At 44.9% G+C, this 16254-nt stretch overlaps 1 protein-coding gene across 1 annotated transcript; it reads right to left on the reverse strand.

The window, feature by feature from the left end:
* Window positions 1-6987: 6987 nt before the first annotated feature.
* PEBP1 (phosphatidylethanolamine binding protein 1) lies at window positions 6988-12009 on the reverse strand. The gene is made up of 4 exons (XM_028116610.2): window positions 11744-12009; window positions 10534-10643; window positions 9725-9825; window positions 6988-7975 (listed from the first exon to the last, which is right to left on the reverse strand). The coding sequence occupies exons 1-4, from the start codon at window positions 11876-11878 to the stop codon at window positions 7758-7760; spliced, it is 564 nt and encodes a 187-aa protein (XP_027972411.1). The 5' UTR covers window positions 11879-12009; the 3' UTR covers window positions 6988-7757.
* Window positions 12010-16254: the final 4245 nt, after the last annotated feature.

A 16254-nucleotide genomic window follows, 5' to 3' on the forward strand; every position in this document is an offset into this window, starting at 1 on the left:
CAGTCATCATAGACAAATAGGACCAGTCATGTTCACTGTGATAGACTAAAGCAGAAAGATATACTCAAAAGATTATAAAATAATAATCAGCAGAATAATTATCGAGTTTCCTTTTTTTCTTTAAGATTTTATTTATATTTTTAAGAGCATGCAAGCCTGAGTGGGGTGAGAGGCAGAGGGAGAAGCAGGCTCTCCGCTGAGCAGGGAGCCCAATGCAGGGTTCGATCCCAGGACTCCAGGATCATGACCTGAGCCGAAGGCAGACGCTTAACTGACTGAGCCACCCAGGCACCCTTAATTATCAAGTTTCCTAAGCAGCTTAGTTCACTGAAGTTTCTATATCAGGTACATCAGAAAATGACACTGGAGGGGCGCCTGGGTGGCTCAGTCGTTAAGCGTCTGCCTTCGTCTCAGGTCATGATCCCAGGGTTCCTGGGATCGAGCCTCACATCAGGCTCCCTGCTCAGCGGGAAGCCTGCTTCTTCCTCTCCCACTCCCCTGCTTGTGTTCCCTCTCTCGCTGTCTCTCTGTCAGATAAATAAATAAAATCTTAAAAAAAAAAAAAACACTGGAACAGGCTGGAAAGAGGACTCACAATTTTCCACGAAAAACAGATCACCCGTATTGCATGCTTATGCTTACTATTTGATGGAACACTACATGAAGCATTTTACAGATGAGGAAATAAGCTCAGACCAGGGTAAGTGGTGGCAGTGGAATCTGAATCAAGACCTGTCTGATTTCAGAACCCACACTCCTAAGCATAGGTCACACGGCCACTCAGAAGAACATTAAATCATCAGTAAGGCAGAAAAACTTCCTATAGTTTGTTTCATTTCTCTCTGTACTGGAAAACATCTTAGCTAGCTTGTGAAAAGGCTTTATTTCTGTGAGGTTATAGGTGCTGATCTTTAGAAAAAATTTCCCCCTCCACAAGTTTGTCAGTGATGTGCCCCAAGGTAGAGTGACTGGAAAGGAGGAATGTGAGTCCCTGCTCCTAACACCTGTTACAGACTGAGTCTTCCAACTCTTAGTACCTGCATGAGGAAGTAGAATAGACAGGAAAAAGAATGGCAGCAAAAGAATAGCTACAAAAGAGGTACTAAGACAGCAGCCAAGAGCCTGCATCCTGTATTCTTCTGGCACATACTAATCTCCCCTGAGTTAAAAAAGGAAAGAATTATTGCAGGTTTGTCATATGTATTGGTAAGGGCTGCTTATGTTTGATTTGTAACTGTTCACTTAGTGAGTACTTTATAAGTCCGGTGCAATGCCAGATGCTTAAGATGCATCCATGTATCTTAAAGAGGTAAAGATCCTTGCCCTACTGGAGCTTACATTAGACACAATAATTATAAACAATAAATGATCTTACATGGCCATAAGTGCTATAAGGAAAAAGGGAAGAGTAAGGAGGTATCCAAAGTGCCAAGATCAGCATACTTTTGCTCTATTCATTCAAGAAATATTTATTGAGCATCTATTGTGTGCCAGGGGGGTGGAGCAGTAAATAGGATGGATGGGGTCACCACTCTGCTGGAGCTCATGGTTTAAATCTCCACTGAAACAAGTAAATCAGGGGACTAAGTTAATCAACAGTAGACAAGCCATGGCAATGCAAGTGGTGGGTACTACCAGGAGTTTGAAGGAACTGAAACAATTACAGTCATAGGAAATACAACACTTACCAGTGATCTCTAATTGAGTAAAAAAATTTATCTCTTGAATTTACCACCATCTGTAATTATTCTGTATCTGTTGAAAAAGCATATTCTGGGGCATCTGGAAATGTGCCCATGGAAGAACTCCATATCCATCCCTGATTCTCTGATTTTAATTTAGTAATGTATTTTGCCATAGAAATGACATAAAAAATACATTTTTATTCTAGTTTGGCATAGCAGCATGTTAAGTCTTTCCCACTGATGACAACTAAAAACTACACCAAATGCAAAAGCGACTGAAGACACTGAAAAAACAAAAGCAGGTGGATTGTGGAAAATCCACATACACAGAGGAATGAGGTGAAATAAAATCATCCTCAGATGAAGAAAAATTAAGAGAAGTTATTGTCAGAGAACTATTCTATAAGAAATGCCAAAGGAAGTTCCTCATATTGAAGGGAAGTGATACCAGAAGGAAACTTGAATCTCTGGGAATGAAGGAAGAGCAACAAATGGTAAATATCTAGACAAGTATAAAAATTTTTTCCTCTCCTATATTCTTTAAAATGTATTGAAATATATTTTTCACTGAAAACAAAAATTCTAACACTTTGGGGAGGGTTTTGATGTATCTAAATGCAACCCATATGACAACTATAACAAAGGTTGGGGGTTAAAGGACCCATACGGTTACCATGCTTCTACATTTTACATGACTAATTTACAGTTCTTCTAAGCAGACCATGAGAAATTAGTTATGTATATTGTAACTCCTAGAGTAACTACCAAAAACAAAAAGAAAACCCAAAGAGATGTAATAGCCAAAAATCCAACAGATAAATTGGATATTCAAATAATCCAAAAGAAGGTAGGAAAGGGAGGGCGCCTGGGTGGCTCAGTTGGTTAAACAACTGCCTTCGGCTCAGGTCATGATCCTGGAGTCCCTGGATCAAGTCCCGCATCGGGATCCCTGCTCAGCAGGGAGTCTGCTTCTCCCTCTGACCCTCCCTCCTCTCATGTGCTCTCTCTCTCTCAAATAAATAAAATCTTAAAAAAAAAAAAAGGTAGGAAAGGGAAAACATAAAGAGCAAACAGAAAACATAAAATGGTAGACCTAAATCCCACCATAGGGATAATTACATTAAATATTTACGGACAGAGTGAATTTTAAAAAAGGACTATTTGCTGCCTATAAGAGACAAACTAAATATAAATTTGGTTAAGTTTAAAGTAAATGAATGGGGGAAAAGTGCCATGCAAATAGGCATAAGAGGTCTATCAACTAAAATTGACTTCAAGACTAAGAGCATTATAAAAGATAAAAAAACATTCATGAGTAAAGGAATATCAAGAAGATAAATTTTAAATGTTTAAAAAAAATCAATTACAGGGGTGCCTGGATGGCTCAGTCCCAACTCTTGATTTTAGCTCAGGTCATGATCTCAGGGTCATGAGACTGAGCCCCGCATGGAGCTCTGAGCTCAGCATAGAGTCTGCTTGAGATTCTTTTCCTCTCCCTCCACCCTCCCCCCTCAAACAGCCCCACTCTCTAAAATCTTTTAAAAATAATAATCTGGGGGTGCCTGGGTGGTTCAGTCATTAAGCATCTGCCTTCGGCTTAGGTCATGATCCCAGGGTCCTGGGATCAAGACATGCATCGGGCTCCCTACTCGGTGGGAAGCCTGCTTCTCCCTCTCCTACTTCCCGTTTGTGTTCCTGCTCTCGCTATCTCTCTCTGTCAAATAAATAAAAATCTTTAAAATAAATAAAGAAAAATAATAATCTGTAAGATACAGATTCCTGAGTGGAGGGAACACCAGACTAAGATTAGCTTTCTGATGTTCATGGTCATCAGAATTAGGGAGCTGATGAATGGGCTTTAGAGAGCTCTGTAAAAACTCAGGTGTATGTAAATTTTTGTGTAAGTATACATTTGGGGAAGGGGAGAAGGAACTTTTATGATATGGTGTATGGATATAAAGAAGTCCATACTCCCTAAACTTAAGAACCTCTTTACAATGATTCGTTCAACTGATGGTCATTAGATTCCTTATGTGCAATGCTGGAGATATTGAGCAGGACACTGGTTGTCCTTGCCTTCAAGAAGGATCCAGTCTGATGGAGGAAATAAACATTAAAAAAAAATGACCCAAGTTTACAGATTTTAAAATTACAATGGTAATGTTACAATGGAGTGGTACAGGAGAATCCAGCCTAGTCAGAATTCCCTGAAGGTCAGTTAAGGGATAAAGGGTCAAAGAAAGTGGAAGAGGCAGCTTCCAGGCAATATTTGTAAAGGACTAGTCTGGCTTGTCAAGAAACTGAGAGGCAGCCGGCAAGTTTGGAGCTTAATGAGAAGACAACCACAGGAAGCTAGAGGCAGACGGGGGTCATATCATATAGAGCCTCCTAGGCCATTTAAGGATCTGGTCTACATCCCAGAGCAACTTAAACAGCTGACAGGTTTTAAGTGGATGCTGAGGCTGTTTGACTTAGCACCAATTTAAGAGCAGAAGTCCTTTGCTCCCTGACCCAGAAGATATAGGCCATGGGCTGCCATGTGTAAGCTTCAGAATCTGGATCACCCACTTCCCAACTAGGTGTCCTGGGGCAAGTTCCCCTCACCTTCCAAGTTTAATAGGTGAGACGGGCTATCCCCTTACTTCTATGCCTCCTAATACATCTTTTCCTATGTATTCTTTTCATGTAAACTTCTTGCATATACACTTCACCTTTTTCGGTTGGGTTGTTGACCTTTTTTTCTGAATCATTTTTGAGTCTATGCCTATTTTAGAGAAGAAAACTAACATACCACCATAATTCCTCATGGATTTTTCAGTCTCTATGACTGACAGAGTACTGTGGTCAGCAGTTAAGTCTCAAAGAAAACAGTTTAGAGGGGGGGAAAAGTCAAATGATTTTAAATACACATAAATATCAAATTGTCAAAATATTTGAAGTTTGAGAAAACTGCTTAAGGGTATGGGGAGAAAGATACTTTCATATACCATGGACTTGAATATAACCATGTGATCTTTTGGGAGGCTGGTTTGTATCAGGATTGAAAAAGTATATACCCTTTGACCTGATTATTTCAATGCTAGAAATTTACCCCAGTTGGGGCGCCTGGGTGGCTCAGTTGGTTAAGCGACTGCCTTCGGCTCAGGTCATGATCCTGGAGTCTCGGGATCGAGTCCCACATCGGGCTCCCTGCTCAGCAGGGAGTCTGCTTCTCCCTCTGACCCTCTTCCCTCTCGTGCTATCTCTCATTCTCTCTCTCTCAAATAAATAAATAAAATCTTTAAAAAAAAAAAATTTACCCCAGTAAATTACTTGCAAAAGCATGTACACATATAGAAAAACGTTTGCGGAAGTACCGTTTATAATAGCAAACAACCAGAAGTAATCTAATCACAGTAGGGGACTAGACTGGTTAATACGGAACATCCAGAAAATTACAGAACAAAATATTTGTTCAAAATGACGCGAATTGTAGGGGCCCTGTTAACTAAAGATACATTGCAGAAGGGCACATTACTTGGGGGAAAACTGCATCAAAAAAGACCGTAATTTTTAAGGAGAAAATATGTAGATATATGTCAGCTGTATGCTGATGTGGATATTCATATTTGTGTCTTCTTTCAAACTGCTGCTGAAGAACCAGGAAGGTGAAGGTGGAAGGCACTTCTTCCTGTGCTGTGTGCCTTGCCTGACCACGGGCATGTGTTGCTTCTCACATTTAAAGTCAACAGGGTAGGGGACACCTGGGTGGCTCAGTTGGTTAAGCGTCTGCCTTCAGCTCAGGTCATGATCCCAGGGTCCTGGGATCGAGCCCCGCATCAGGATCCTTGCTCAGCGGCGAGCCTGCTTCTCCCCCTGCTTGTGCTCTCCCTCCCTGACAAATAAATAAAAGCTTTAAAAAAAAACAAAAAACAATAAAGTCAACAGGGTAGGGGGCGCCTGGCTGGCTCAATAGGTAGAACATGCGACTCTTGATCTCAGGGTTGTGAGTTCAAGCCCCACGTTGGGCGTGGAGCCTACTTAAAAAAAATCTGTTAAAAGCAAAATAAAGTTGGTGGGGTAGTTGTTTTCTTTATATAACTTTTGTTTTGCAAATTATTTAAAAACTGAATTTTAAAAACCCTTAAGTTAGAAAATAATTACTCTCTACCATTCACCCATAGACTGCACATAGCAACATTTCCAACAGTGTCTCCAGAGAAGGAACTGCAGTGAAAGGTGGAGGAAAAGAGCCAGCCTTGCTTAATTAGCACCTGCCAGGCCCAACCATGATCCTTCTCTGGCACAAACCAGGTCAGTGATGGGAACCTTCAAATACTTCCTTTCCTTTCTTTTTGGTACATCAAAGGGTGTCAAAATACAGTTGACCCTTGAGCAACAGGGCTTTCCACTGCCTGGATCCACTTACATGTGGACTTTTCTCAGTACAGGACTATAAATATATTTTCTCTTCCTTGTAATTTCCTTAATGACATTTTCTTTTCTCTAGCTTACTTCATTGTGAGAACATAGCATATGATACATATAACACACAAAATGTGTTATTATGTTATTGGTAAGGCTTCCAGTCAACAGTAGGCTATCTGCAGTTAAGTTTTGGGGGAATGAAAAGTTATACACAAGATATTCGACTGCACAGGGCGGTCGGTGCCCCTAATCCCCACACTGTTTAAGGATCAACTCTAATCTCCCCCACCCACCCTTCTGCCTTTTGGGTACAGATTCTATATGGATCACAAGTCAGAACAGTGAAAGGTATAGCCGAGTTCTAAGTCACTATTAACAACACCAAGGGGGAAGGATTCCCACTGGTTTCTCTCAGGTGAAAAGGACCACTTGTGAAAAGCAAAGGTACTTTTTGGGCCAAAAGGAGTTGGCCTAAAACTCTGTGATTTTTTTTTTTTTAAGATTTTATTTATTTGAGAGAGAGAGATGAGAGACAGAGAGCACGAGACGGAAGAGAGTCAGAGGGAGAAGCAGACTCCCCGCCGAGCAGGGAGCCCGACAAGGGACTCGATCCCAGGACTCCAGGATCATGACCCGAGCCGAAGGCAGCCGCCCAACCAACTGAGCCACCCAGGCGCCCCGTGATTTTTTTTTCAAACCCTCAAGTTGGAATGGTCACTCCTGCTGTAGTTTGATGGCACGTGTCCAAGCGTGGATCCTCTGAATGGTCCCTGAATCAAGTCCCAATCTTCACTGCTGGTCAGGCAAAGGGGCTACTCACCCTTCAAGGTGGTCTCGACTTCCCACATTTATGAAGCCCCATACCCCCAAAACGGCAAAATATCTGGAGACCTGGTTCAGCCACACAATGTTTTTATTTTAATTCAACTATAAGCAAACAGCAGAATTAACACAACATTCCGCAACTCCAGACTGGCTTTTCTACAGACAAAGAGTGACCAGTTCAACTGGCACAGACTTAGGGATTTCTGACAACCCCTCACCCAGCCCTGCAGCTCATCTAGATGGCCGTGTCTTAATTGCAAAGCCACTCTATTATTTTTTCCAGTACTGCTCTTCAAAGGAGCCAGAGCAGGACACTGACCCCTAGTAAACAGTCCGAGATGTACCATGTTGGGGGTTAGGGGACACGCCAACCTCTGGCTGTCTCGGTGACAGACATGGTTGTGAAAACATGACCCAGAAGTGCCCTCATGCACAATTCCGGACTCAGGCTCACAAAGGCAGAGGCAATGAACTTTTTGTTGTTTTTTTTAAACCTCCCTTAAAGATTCTTTGACGCTCTGCTCTATTACTATAGACCTGGTCTTTTTACCTGAACTTTTATTTCTTTAAATTCTGGGTTGCTATTCTTGTATCAACAATTTGATGACCCCAACACAGTACCAAAATATCCCCCAAAACGGAGTTCAAATTTGATCAAAACATAAACGGGGGTGTGACCCTCTAGAATTGCAGAAGGAAAAGTCACTCTAAACCACTATCTGATTGCTCAGGCCTCACCTGGCAGAATGGGAACGGGGAAGAGGAGAAATCTACATGCATCACTGAACTTGATAACACTGGCAGAGACTTCGGGGACGGTTTCCGTCTCCTAGCATTCTCCTACTTCCCAGACAGCTGCTCATAGAGTTTGGGCACATAGTCATCCCATTCCGCCTGGTAACATGTGCCGGCCACCGGGGGCCCAAGCTCATACTTTTTGCGGAAAGATGCCACTTTGAATTTGCCACGGTGGTCTCCAGATCGGTTGCTGAGGATGGGCTCGTCACACTTCAGTGGCCCATTCTGCTCGTAAACCAGCCAGACATAGCGGTGAAGGCCTGGAGGGAGAAGCGGGACAGATGTACACACAACTAGGCAACAGGGCTGGAGACGCCCCCCATGTTCACAGGATAGTACCAACTTGGAGGGACCCAGCCATCCCATTTACAAGAGGGGCGCTGAAGACCCCCAGAGGTGGAAGGAGTCAGATCACTCGCCTGCTGACAATCTCCCCATGGCTTCCCACCGCAACTGGCATGAAGGGCTTCCCACCGCAACTGGCGTGAAGGGCTTCCCACCGCAACTGGCGTGAAGTCCACACCCAGCTTCACGGCCGCTAAGGCCCTTGCCCACCCGTCCTATCACCTCTGCCCCTCGCTCATCCTGCTCCGGCCTTCCAGCCTATCTCCCCTGGGACCTGACTGCTAGTCATTTTCCACGTCTGCATCTGAACACCCCTTTCACTTCTGCAACAGTAACCCTTCTCTAAAAGTCTGCCTTTTCAGTTTGGCCTCCTCACTAGAAAGAGAACGCCATAAAGCAGTGGTATTTGTCTCGCTGACCATTTTCGCCCCAGAACCTACCCTACTAGTGCCTGGTAAAACTCACTCTAACCAACTAAGTAGCAAAGATACTGCAAAACATCTTATTTTCAAAGGTGCTTACGTGGTCACCTTCATCTGTCAAGTCAATATCCATGGATGAAAACAACAACGAATTTAGGCATTTTATTATATGCAAATTATACTAAAAGAGTATTTTTTAAAAAAAGCAAAAGGGGAAAAAAAGTCAGTCACTGAGGCTTTTTTTGTTAATGAGAACATAGCTCCTACTTGAGAGAATTGCTTTATTCTCATGTGTGTACTTCCCATAATTAAACTGCCTAATTGTATAACTGCCCTAGAGACTTAACAGATCCCTGGGAAAGACGTACCTTTACCTTCCTCTTATAAACTCACGAGAGGGCCTGAGGCCATCTGAAGCTTTGGGGTCTACAGATAAAGCATGAGTCTATGGCCAACTGTTCTTGTCAGGGACCTTCCCATACCCCCTCAGACTAACAGGGCCCAACAATGCACCCACCCCTACTTCTTTGTTCCAGCAAATGAAAGCATCCCGTAATGCACAAGCGTTAACAGCACGTCTCCCACTATTAGCTTCGTCCCACTTGGAGAGTTTCAATACAGTATGCTCTCCCTCTTTGTATGCAGAGCATGTGATACACATGTGTATCTTTCGTATACTTCTTAAAGCCTTCCAAATACAACACGTGTATCTTTAGTACACTTAAAGCCTTCCAAATCTTTTCAAGATGATACCACCCTAGATTTTCCACAGAAAGAGATAAAGAAGGCAATTTTTTATAATTAATTAGGATACCATGATCATTTCTGAGCTCTTTCATGGGAACTGGAAATTCAAAGATCCCACAGGGCAAAGGCTGAATGTAGAACTGAGATGGGTTAACTGTGTTCAACCCCCACCCCCAACCCTGGAAGTTGTTCCAAGCCTTCTGCAACACTGCTTCCTTAGAACCCTCTCACCAACTGCCCTGCAGATAAAGGCCTAGTGGATGAAAGGCAAAGCTAGCTAACGGAGGGTCCTCCTGACCAGAACCCAAGGTTCTAGCCACCTGACGCTACTGCAGGTCTCAAGGTCTCTGGCAGGCAACTGCCTTGGAGGTGAACTGTGCTGCCACAAAACTCCACTAGGCTAAGGGATCTTGGAGAACCCAGACTAAAATTTGCAGCCCTCTGGGCCAATCCTTGTGTGCACCCACTGTCCCCGACAAAGCAGCCTTTACTGACCTGTGCCCTTGGGAGGCCCAGAGCCAACATAATCGGAGAGGACTGTGCCACTGCCGATGTCGTTGCCCTTCATGTTGACCACCAGAAAATGGTGCCATTCCCTAAGACGAGGAACAAAGAACCGTCAGCACCACACAGGAAGTAGGTACACACTCACTGCACAGCCAGCAAATGTGCATGAAGCACATGCTCTGGACCAGGCTGCAGCGATGAAGGAGGCAGACAGTCCTGCTTTCTTGGCCAGCACAAACCTCACCGGTCTGCAGAAGAGAGGGCCCGGTACCTCCCTCCTGCCCTGAGATTCTCTCAGCAGTACCTGCAAACTTTTTGGTAAAGGGCCAGGCAGTAAACGTTTTGGGCTTTGCCGTTCACATGGTCTCTGTCACTATTCAACTCTGCGGCTACAGTGTGAAAGTAGCCATAGACAAGACCTAAGTAAGTTCTCACAGCTGTGTCCCAACAAAACTTCATTTATGAACATGGAAATTTGAATGTCATGTAATTTTCCTATGTTACAAAGTACGATTATTTCAATTCCAGTCATTTAAAAATGTAAAAATCATTCTTAGCTCATGGGGTTATACAAAAAGAGGTGTCGGGCAGATGTGGCTCTCGGCTATAGTTTCTAGACTCCTGCTCTAGGGACTGAAGGGGTAGGAAATGCACACTCTGGCTTACGCATGCATGTGAACATCCCAAACTGGGTCTCCTTCTCCTGGCACAGCATGTCCAGCAAGAGGCTTACAGAGTGCCAGAAGCACCAGGTCCTTTCTGTATGACCGAGTGTTCCTAATCTTTCCTCAACTTGCCTGTATTTGGGGTCCTTCCTGCTGGGAGCATCCGGATCTGTCAGGACCAAGGTGTAGAGTTTACCTGGATCAAGGCCATCCCACCCAATACTGGTGGGCCGGTTCTTAACCTGTAGGAAGCAAGCACCCTGGAGTTAAAAAGTCAGAAATGCTGAAGAAGCCAACACTCTTTGATTCCAGGTTCCTCAAAGGTAAAACACAGTAGATTATTAATAAAAGCTAAAGTGGATTGACTCCACTAAGAGCCAGGAGCTTAAGTTTAATATACATTATTTATTTTAGTCCCAACAAACTGTCCTAGCATGTTATTAACAGAAAGAGGTAGGGTCAGGATTTCAACCCTGGAGTTGACAGAGTGCTCTCAACTACAACCTCATATGGTCTGGAATGACAGAGTCTCCAGATTTGGTGACCAGCAGCTTAGCTGGGGCCTGCTGAAGTGAAATCTGAATTAACTGGGTACTTAAAAAGGTGCACAGAAAATGGCCAGACTGGACAGTGAGTCTGGGAAGCCGGAGGCTGCCAGAGGAGCGCTTTATATTTAAACATCCACAACAATAAACTGTCAGAACAATGCATTCACACCACTGCCCCGGAGCTTTACGACCAAAAACAGGCAAGTGTCGTGCACTCTAGTTCCAGGCCCTGATCTGCTCGCAGGCCAAACGGTAGAACAAGACCGTTGCACTCGAGCCTTCCAGCTGCAGAACGCGCTTACCTTTGGGTGGCTTCATGCTCTTGCCCGCTAGAGACAAAAAGAAGAATCGCTGGGCGATGCTGGTCACCGGTTACATAATGCGTCACATGCCCTCGGGTGGGGCTTTTGCTCCCCAAACTGAGGCCCAAAATCCTGAGACCCGAGGGGAGGTCTGGGGCGGAAGGGGTGGCCACGGCCCACTGCTTCTCAGGCACCGCCCCCTCCCCGCCCCCGTGCCAGCGGCCCAGGCTGTTTTGGGGCCTAGGCCCCAGTCTACGCCTTGAAGCCCCTGGAAGCTACGCCTTGAAGTCCCTGGAAGCTAGATCACCTTCTCCTGCACGTGCCGGGTTCCCGGTGCCCGCAGGTGTCCGCAGGCCTGCGGCGTGGGCACCGCGACCCCCTTCCCTCCGAGCACCCGGCGCACAGAGGCCGGAACACCCTCCCCATCTCCGCCGGGTCCCGCCCGCCGGCCTCCACGCCTCGAACAGGTGCACCCCCAAGGCTCTCGGGTACCTGGGTGGGCGTCAGCACTTTGCCCAGCTCGTCGACCTCTGTCCCAGTGTATCTGACCTGCAGCGCATGCTGCGGCCGCTCGTCCACTTCCTGCAGGCTCAAAGGCCCAGACCACTTGCCGAGGTCCACCGGCATTGCGGAGCCGAGCTGGGCAGACAAGGGGGAAGAGTCTCTGAAGCCTGAGAACAGTCCCGCAGCGCCGACTCACAGCAGTCCGCAAACTGGCCGGAGCAGGCGCGGGACCAGCGGCCGGGGAAGCGCACGCGCCGGAGCCACAGCCCCGCCTCGCCCCGATTCTCCAATCACAGGCGAGGCCCGGCCCACTCTGCCCTCTAATTGGTCAAAGCCCGTAGCGTGGGGCGTCTCGCGCTCCTAGGTCAATGCAGTAGGTTTTCCCTTTCTTTTGCGCCCAGGGTGCTTGCTATGTGCGGCTGCAGCCGTGTTCCGGGGAACTTTGGCTCGGTTTACAAGATCATTGTATCAAGAAATGCAATTAAAGCTAGCTTTGAATTTTTTTTTTTTTTACCATTTTGCATGGTTCTTTACTTTCTCAGTGCAGAAATGGTAAGGCCTTGCCTTTCCCATTTTTTAAAGCAAGGCTGATTGCCCTGCCCTCCCTGTATTTTCGCGCATGCTCACTGTTTTGGTAACTGCTGCGTGAGAGGACGTGCGGTGGAAATTTTGAGCGTTTTTCTCAACGGACAAATATATTTGCACATATATTTGATCCCCCTGTCGCCATTTAGTGCAAACAAGATTCCGGGGAAGTGATTTTTTTCAATTAAATTTTTAAGCCATAATTATTATTCCTGCTTTGCTGACAAGGGACTCTGCCCCTGCTAAAACTGCTCTCTCGGTGGCCGCCAAATGCTTTCTTTTTACCAAGTATAATGGGTACTATTTAATAGTCCTTGCCTTGTTTGACCTTAGGACAGTCATTGACATTGATAACCGCCCTCCCTGCCCAGGGAATAAAAATTGCTGTTGCTTTCTTAGTGGTAAAACAAGTTCATTATAGAAAATTCAGAGGAAAAAAAAACTAAAAGAAGTAAATAATCATCTCTATTCCACTACTTGGATAGAAACATCGATAACAATTTCGTTCTGTTTATTCACTTTAAAAATTACATTAAACTCTACCATTATAGGGGAGCCTGGATGACTCAGTTGGTTAAGCCTTGGACTCTTGGTTTCAGCTGAGGTTATGATTTCAGGATCGTGAGATCAAGCGTGCTGTCACGCCTGTGCTGGGTGTGGAGCCTGCTTAAGATTCTTTATTTCTCCCTTTGCCCCTCCCCCCCCGCCTTTATCTTTCTCCCTCTCTAAAAAACAAACTCTACCATTAGAGAATATCTATATCAAAAATAGATCATTATAATAACAATAAAAAATAAAAAAATAGATCATTATTGGGGCGCCTGGGTGGCTCAGTTGGTTAAGCGTCTGCCTTCGGCTCAGGTCATGATCCCAGGGTCCTAGGATGGAGCCCCACCTCCAGCTCCCTGCTTAGTGGGGAGCCTGCTTCTCCCTCTCCCTCTGTCGCTCCCCCTGCTTGTACTCTCTTGTTCTGTCAAATAAATAAGATATTAAAAAAAAATAGATCATTATTTTAATGGCTTCTGTTCTAGATACACAATTTATTCAACAATCCTATTGATGTTGGACATTTATGCTTTTTGTTGGTTTTTCCTATTTATAAATAGGAAAATGAACATCTTTATATGCATATATTAAAACACTTGGTAGATAGTTTCAGGAAAATTGTATTAGGGACATGCTAGGCCAAAGAGTACTCCAATGAGGATGGCTGCCATTTATTGGCCATCACCACCGCCATGTGCCAGGCCCTGACCCAAGGAATGCCTTGAAACTTCACGTCTCATTTCATCCTCATACCAACCCAAAGTGGGAGGCATTGCTGTTACCCCATTACATAGATAAATAAACTGAGGCTTGGGAAGGTGTAAGTGACAAAACCAGGCAGGCTACAAAGGCCAGATGCAAAGCCCTTAGGCACACTCTAGCTGGGAGTGCAGGGGGGGATAGAGGTGAGGCAGGCATGACCTGGCATCCAGAAAGCTTCCTCTAGGAAAGGTGTCACCACAAAGACCCCACTTGGCAACCATGAGAATGTGCCTCTTAGATCTGAGTGCTGGGAGAGAATTTGGCCAGGGTCCCACCTGCTGTGCTCTGCTTTTAGGCCAAGACCATTCTCTGGCAGGCTTCCCCACCCCCGTCCTCCGGGAATGACTGAGCTCTGCAGAGATACTAAGGCAGATCAGGGAGACTGGGGCCCTTCTGTAGTCAGGACAGGCTTGCCTGCTTTCCTTTGAAACTGCACTTTGGGTAGATGCTTCCTTCCCTGTCACCTGCCCTGAGGGTCAGACGGCTCTCCCAGTCTCTCTTCACTCCCTCTCACTTATTTGCATAGCCCTTTCCCCTAATAAATTCCTTGCACAGCTTCTCAGATGACCAAGAGTGACGCTCCCAAGTTTAATAGACTGTATGAGGACAAGCTGAAGTGGAAGCGAGCTTGGGGTGTTGGAACAGTGGGCAGACGGGTTTTGCTGGAATAGGACATTTAGGTAGGGGCAGATGGATGGCATAGCAATAAGGCTGAATAAGGCTAAAGAGACAGGAAAGAGAATAACCTATTTTTTTAACCTATAAAAAGTTTAAAATTTTCTTCAATATACAAATAATCAGTCACATAGCATAATCCAAGGGCATGGGTATGGGAAACAGAATGAGTTTGTATTCCAAATCCCTCACCCAGTACCTATGAAACCTTCTGGGTGAGAGGCAGAATGGCCTCTCAAAGCTGTCCACACACTAACCCCAGGGTCAGTGAATATTGCATGGCATAGGGGAATTATGGTTGCAGATGGAATTAAGGTTGCTAATCAAAAGCCCTTAAAATTGGGAGATTATCCTGGATTAGCTGGGTGGGTCCAGGATAATTTAAAAGGTCCTTAAATGGGAGGAGGAAGGCAGGATTGTCAAAACCAGAGTGATGCCATGTGAGAAAGACTACCAGCCATTGCTGGCTTTGAAGATGGAGGAAGGAGCCATGAGTTAAGGAGTGCAGGTGACTCTAGAAGCTAGAGAAAGCAAGGAAAAAGATTCTCCCCTAGAGCCTCCAAAATGAACATAGCTGTGCTGACAGCTTGATTTTAGCTCAGTGAGACTTCAGACTTCTACTGTCTAGAACTGTAAGATAATAAATCTGTGTTTCAGGGGCACCTGGGTGGCTCAGGCAGTTAAGCATCTGCCTTTGGCTCAGGTCATGATCCGGGGGTCCTGGGATCAAACCCTGAGTTGGGCTCCCTGCTCAGCAGGGAGTCTGCTTCTCCCTCACCCTCTGCCCCTCCCCCAGCCCATGCTCTCTCTCAAATAAATAAATAAAATCTTTAAAAAATAAGAAAATAAATAAATTTGTGTTGTCGTAAACCACTGAGTCTGTGGTCACTTGTTATAGCAGCCACAGGAAACTCATACAGCATATGACTTATCCTCATTAAGCCTCAGTTTTCCCTCTCTAAACTGGGTTTACCAACGTCCCAGAAATGATCATTGTGAGGATCAAATGAAACTCATATGATGTGCTTCACATACAGCTTGGCATGTCCAAGTAGGAAGCTATTACTTTATTACATGTTCATTATATAAAACTCATAAACAAGCAAACATAAAATTAAGTGAAGTCCATTAATAATCCTACCACCCAAGGCAACAGACATCTTGCTGTATTTCCTTCCAGACTTCTTGCTTTTCTTTTCTTTTCTTTTAAGAGAGGGAGAGCAAGGGAGACGATCTCAAGTAGGCTCAATGCCAAGTGCAGAGCCCGATGACGCAGGCCTCCATCCTACAACCCTGAGATCACCACCCAAGCCAAAATCAGGAGTCAGACACCTAACCAACTGAGCCACCCAGGCACCCCCTTCCAGACGTCTTTCTATGCATATAAATATGAATATGCATGTATGAAACTATGATTTCAATATGACATACATACTGTCGTGTAATTTGCCTCTGTTCGCTTTCTCCAATCATGTCTATAAATAAATACAGCAACATTTTTTTAAAGATTTTATCTATTTTAAAGAGAGAGAAAGCTTGAGCAAGGGGAGGAGCAGAGGGAGAGAATCTCCAGCAGACTCCGAACTGAGTGTTGAGAGCAGAGCCCAATAGGGGGGCTCGATCCCAGGACCCTGAGATCATGACCTGAGCTTAAACCAAGAGTCGGACCCTTAACTGACTGAGCCACCCAGGTGTACCAAAAGAGCAACAATTTAATAGTTGCAGAGGATTCTATTGTATGGATTGTCCCTTGTTTATAAACACAAACCCCCCCCTTTGGGGAACATGTAAGGTGTTCTCACTGTTATGCTCTAGAAACATCTCTGCAATACTTATCCTTTTGCACATACCTTCAAGGTACTTATTTGGTTGGTTGTTTTCTCTTGAGGATAAAATCCTAAAAGTGGGTCAAAGAACATTAACATTTTAAG

This window comes from Eumetopias jubatus, unplaced genomic scaffold (assembly GCF_037043125.1).
Source record: "Eumetopias jubatus isolate StellerSeaLion01/CBP00866 unplaced genomic scaffold, mEumJub1_p1.0 scaffold_16, whole genome shotgun sequence".
NCBI classification, from domain to species: Eukaryota; Metazoa; Chordata; class Mammalia; order Carnivora; family Otariidae; genus Eumetopias; species Eumetopias jubatus.

Bases quoted from the DNA above. Each gene is read 5' to 3' on its own strand.
- PEBP1 (XM_028116610.2), bottom strand. From the start codon at position 11,878: ATGCCGGTGGACCTCGGCAAGTGGTCTGGGCCTTTGAGCCTGCAGGAA. The intron at 10,644-11,743 runs GTACCCGAGAGC...TGCTTCCTACAG, and splicing joins AAGTGCTGACGCCCACCCAG to GTTAAGAACCGGCCCACCAG. The intron at 9,826-10,533 runs GCAAGTTGAGGA...TCCTCGTCTTAG, and splicing joins AGGAAGGACCCCAAATACAG to GGAATGGCACCATTTTCTGG.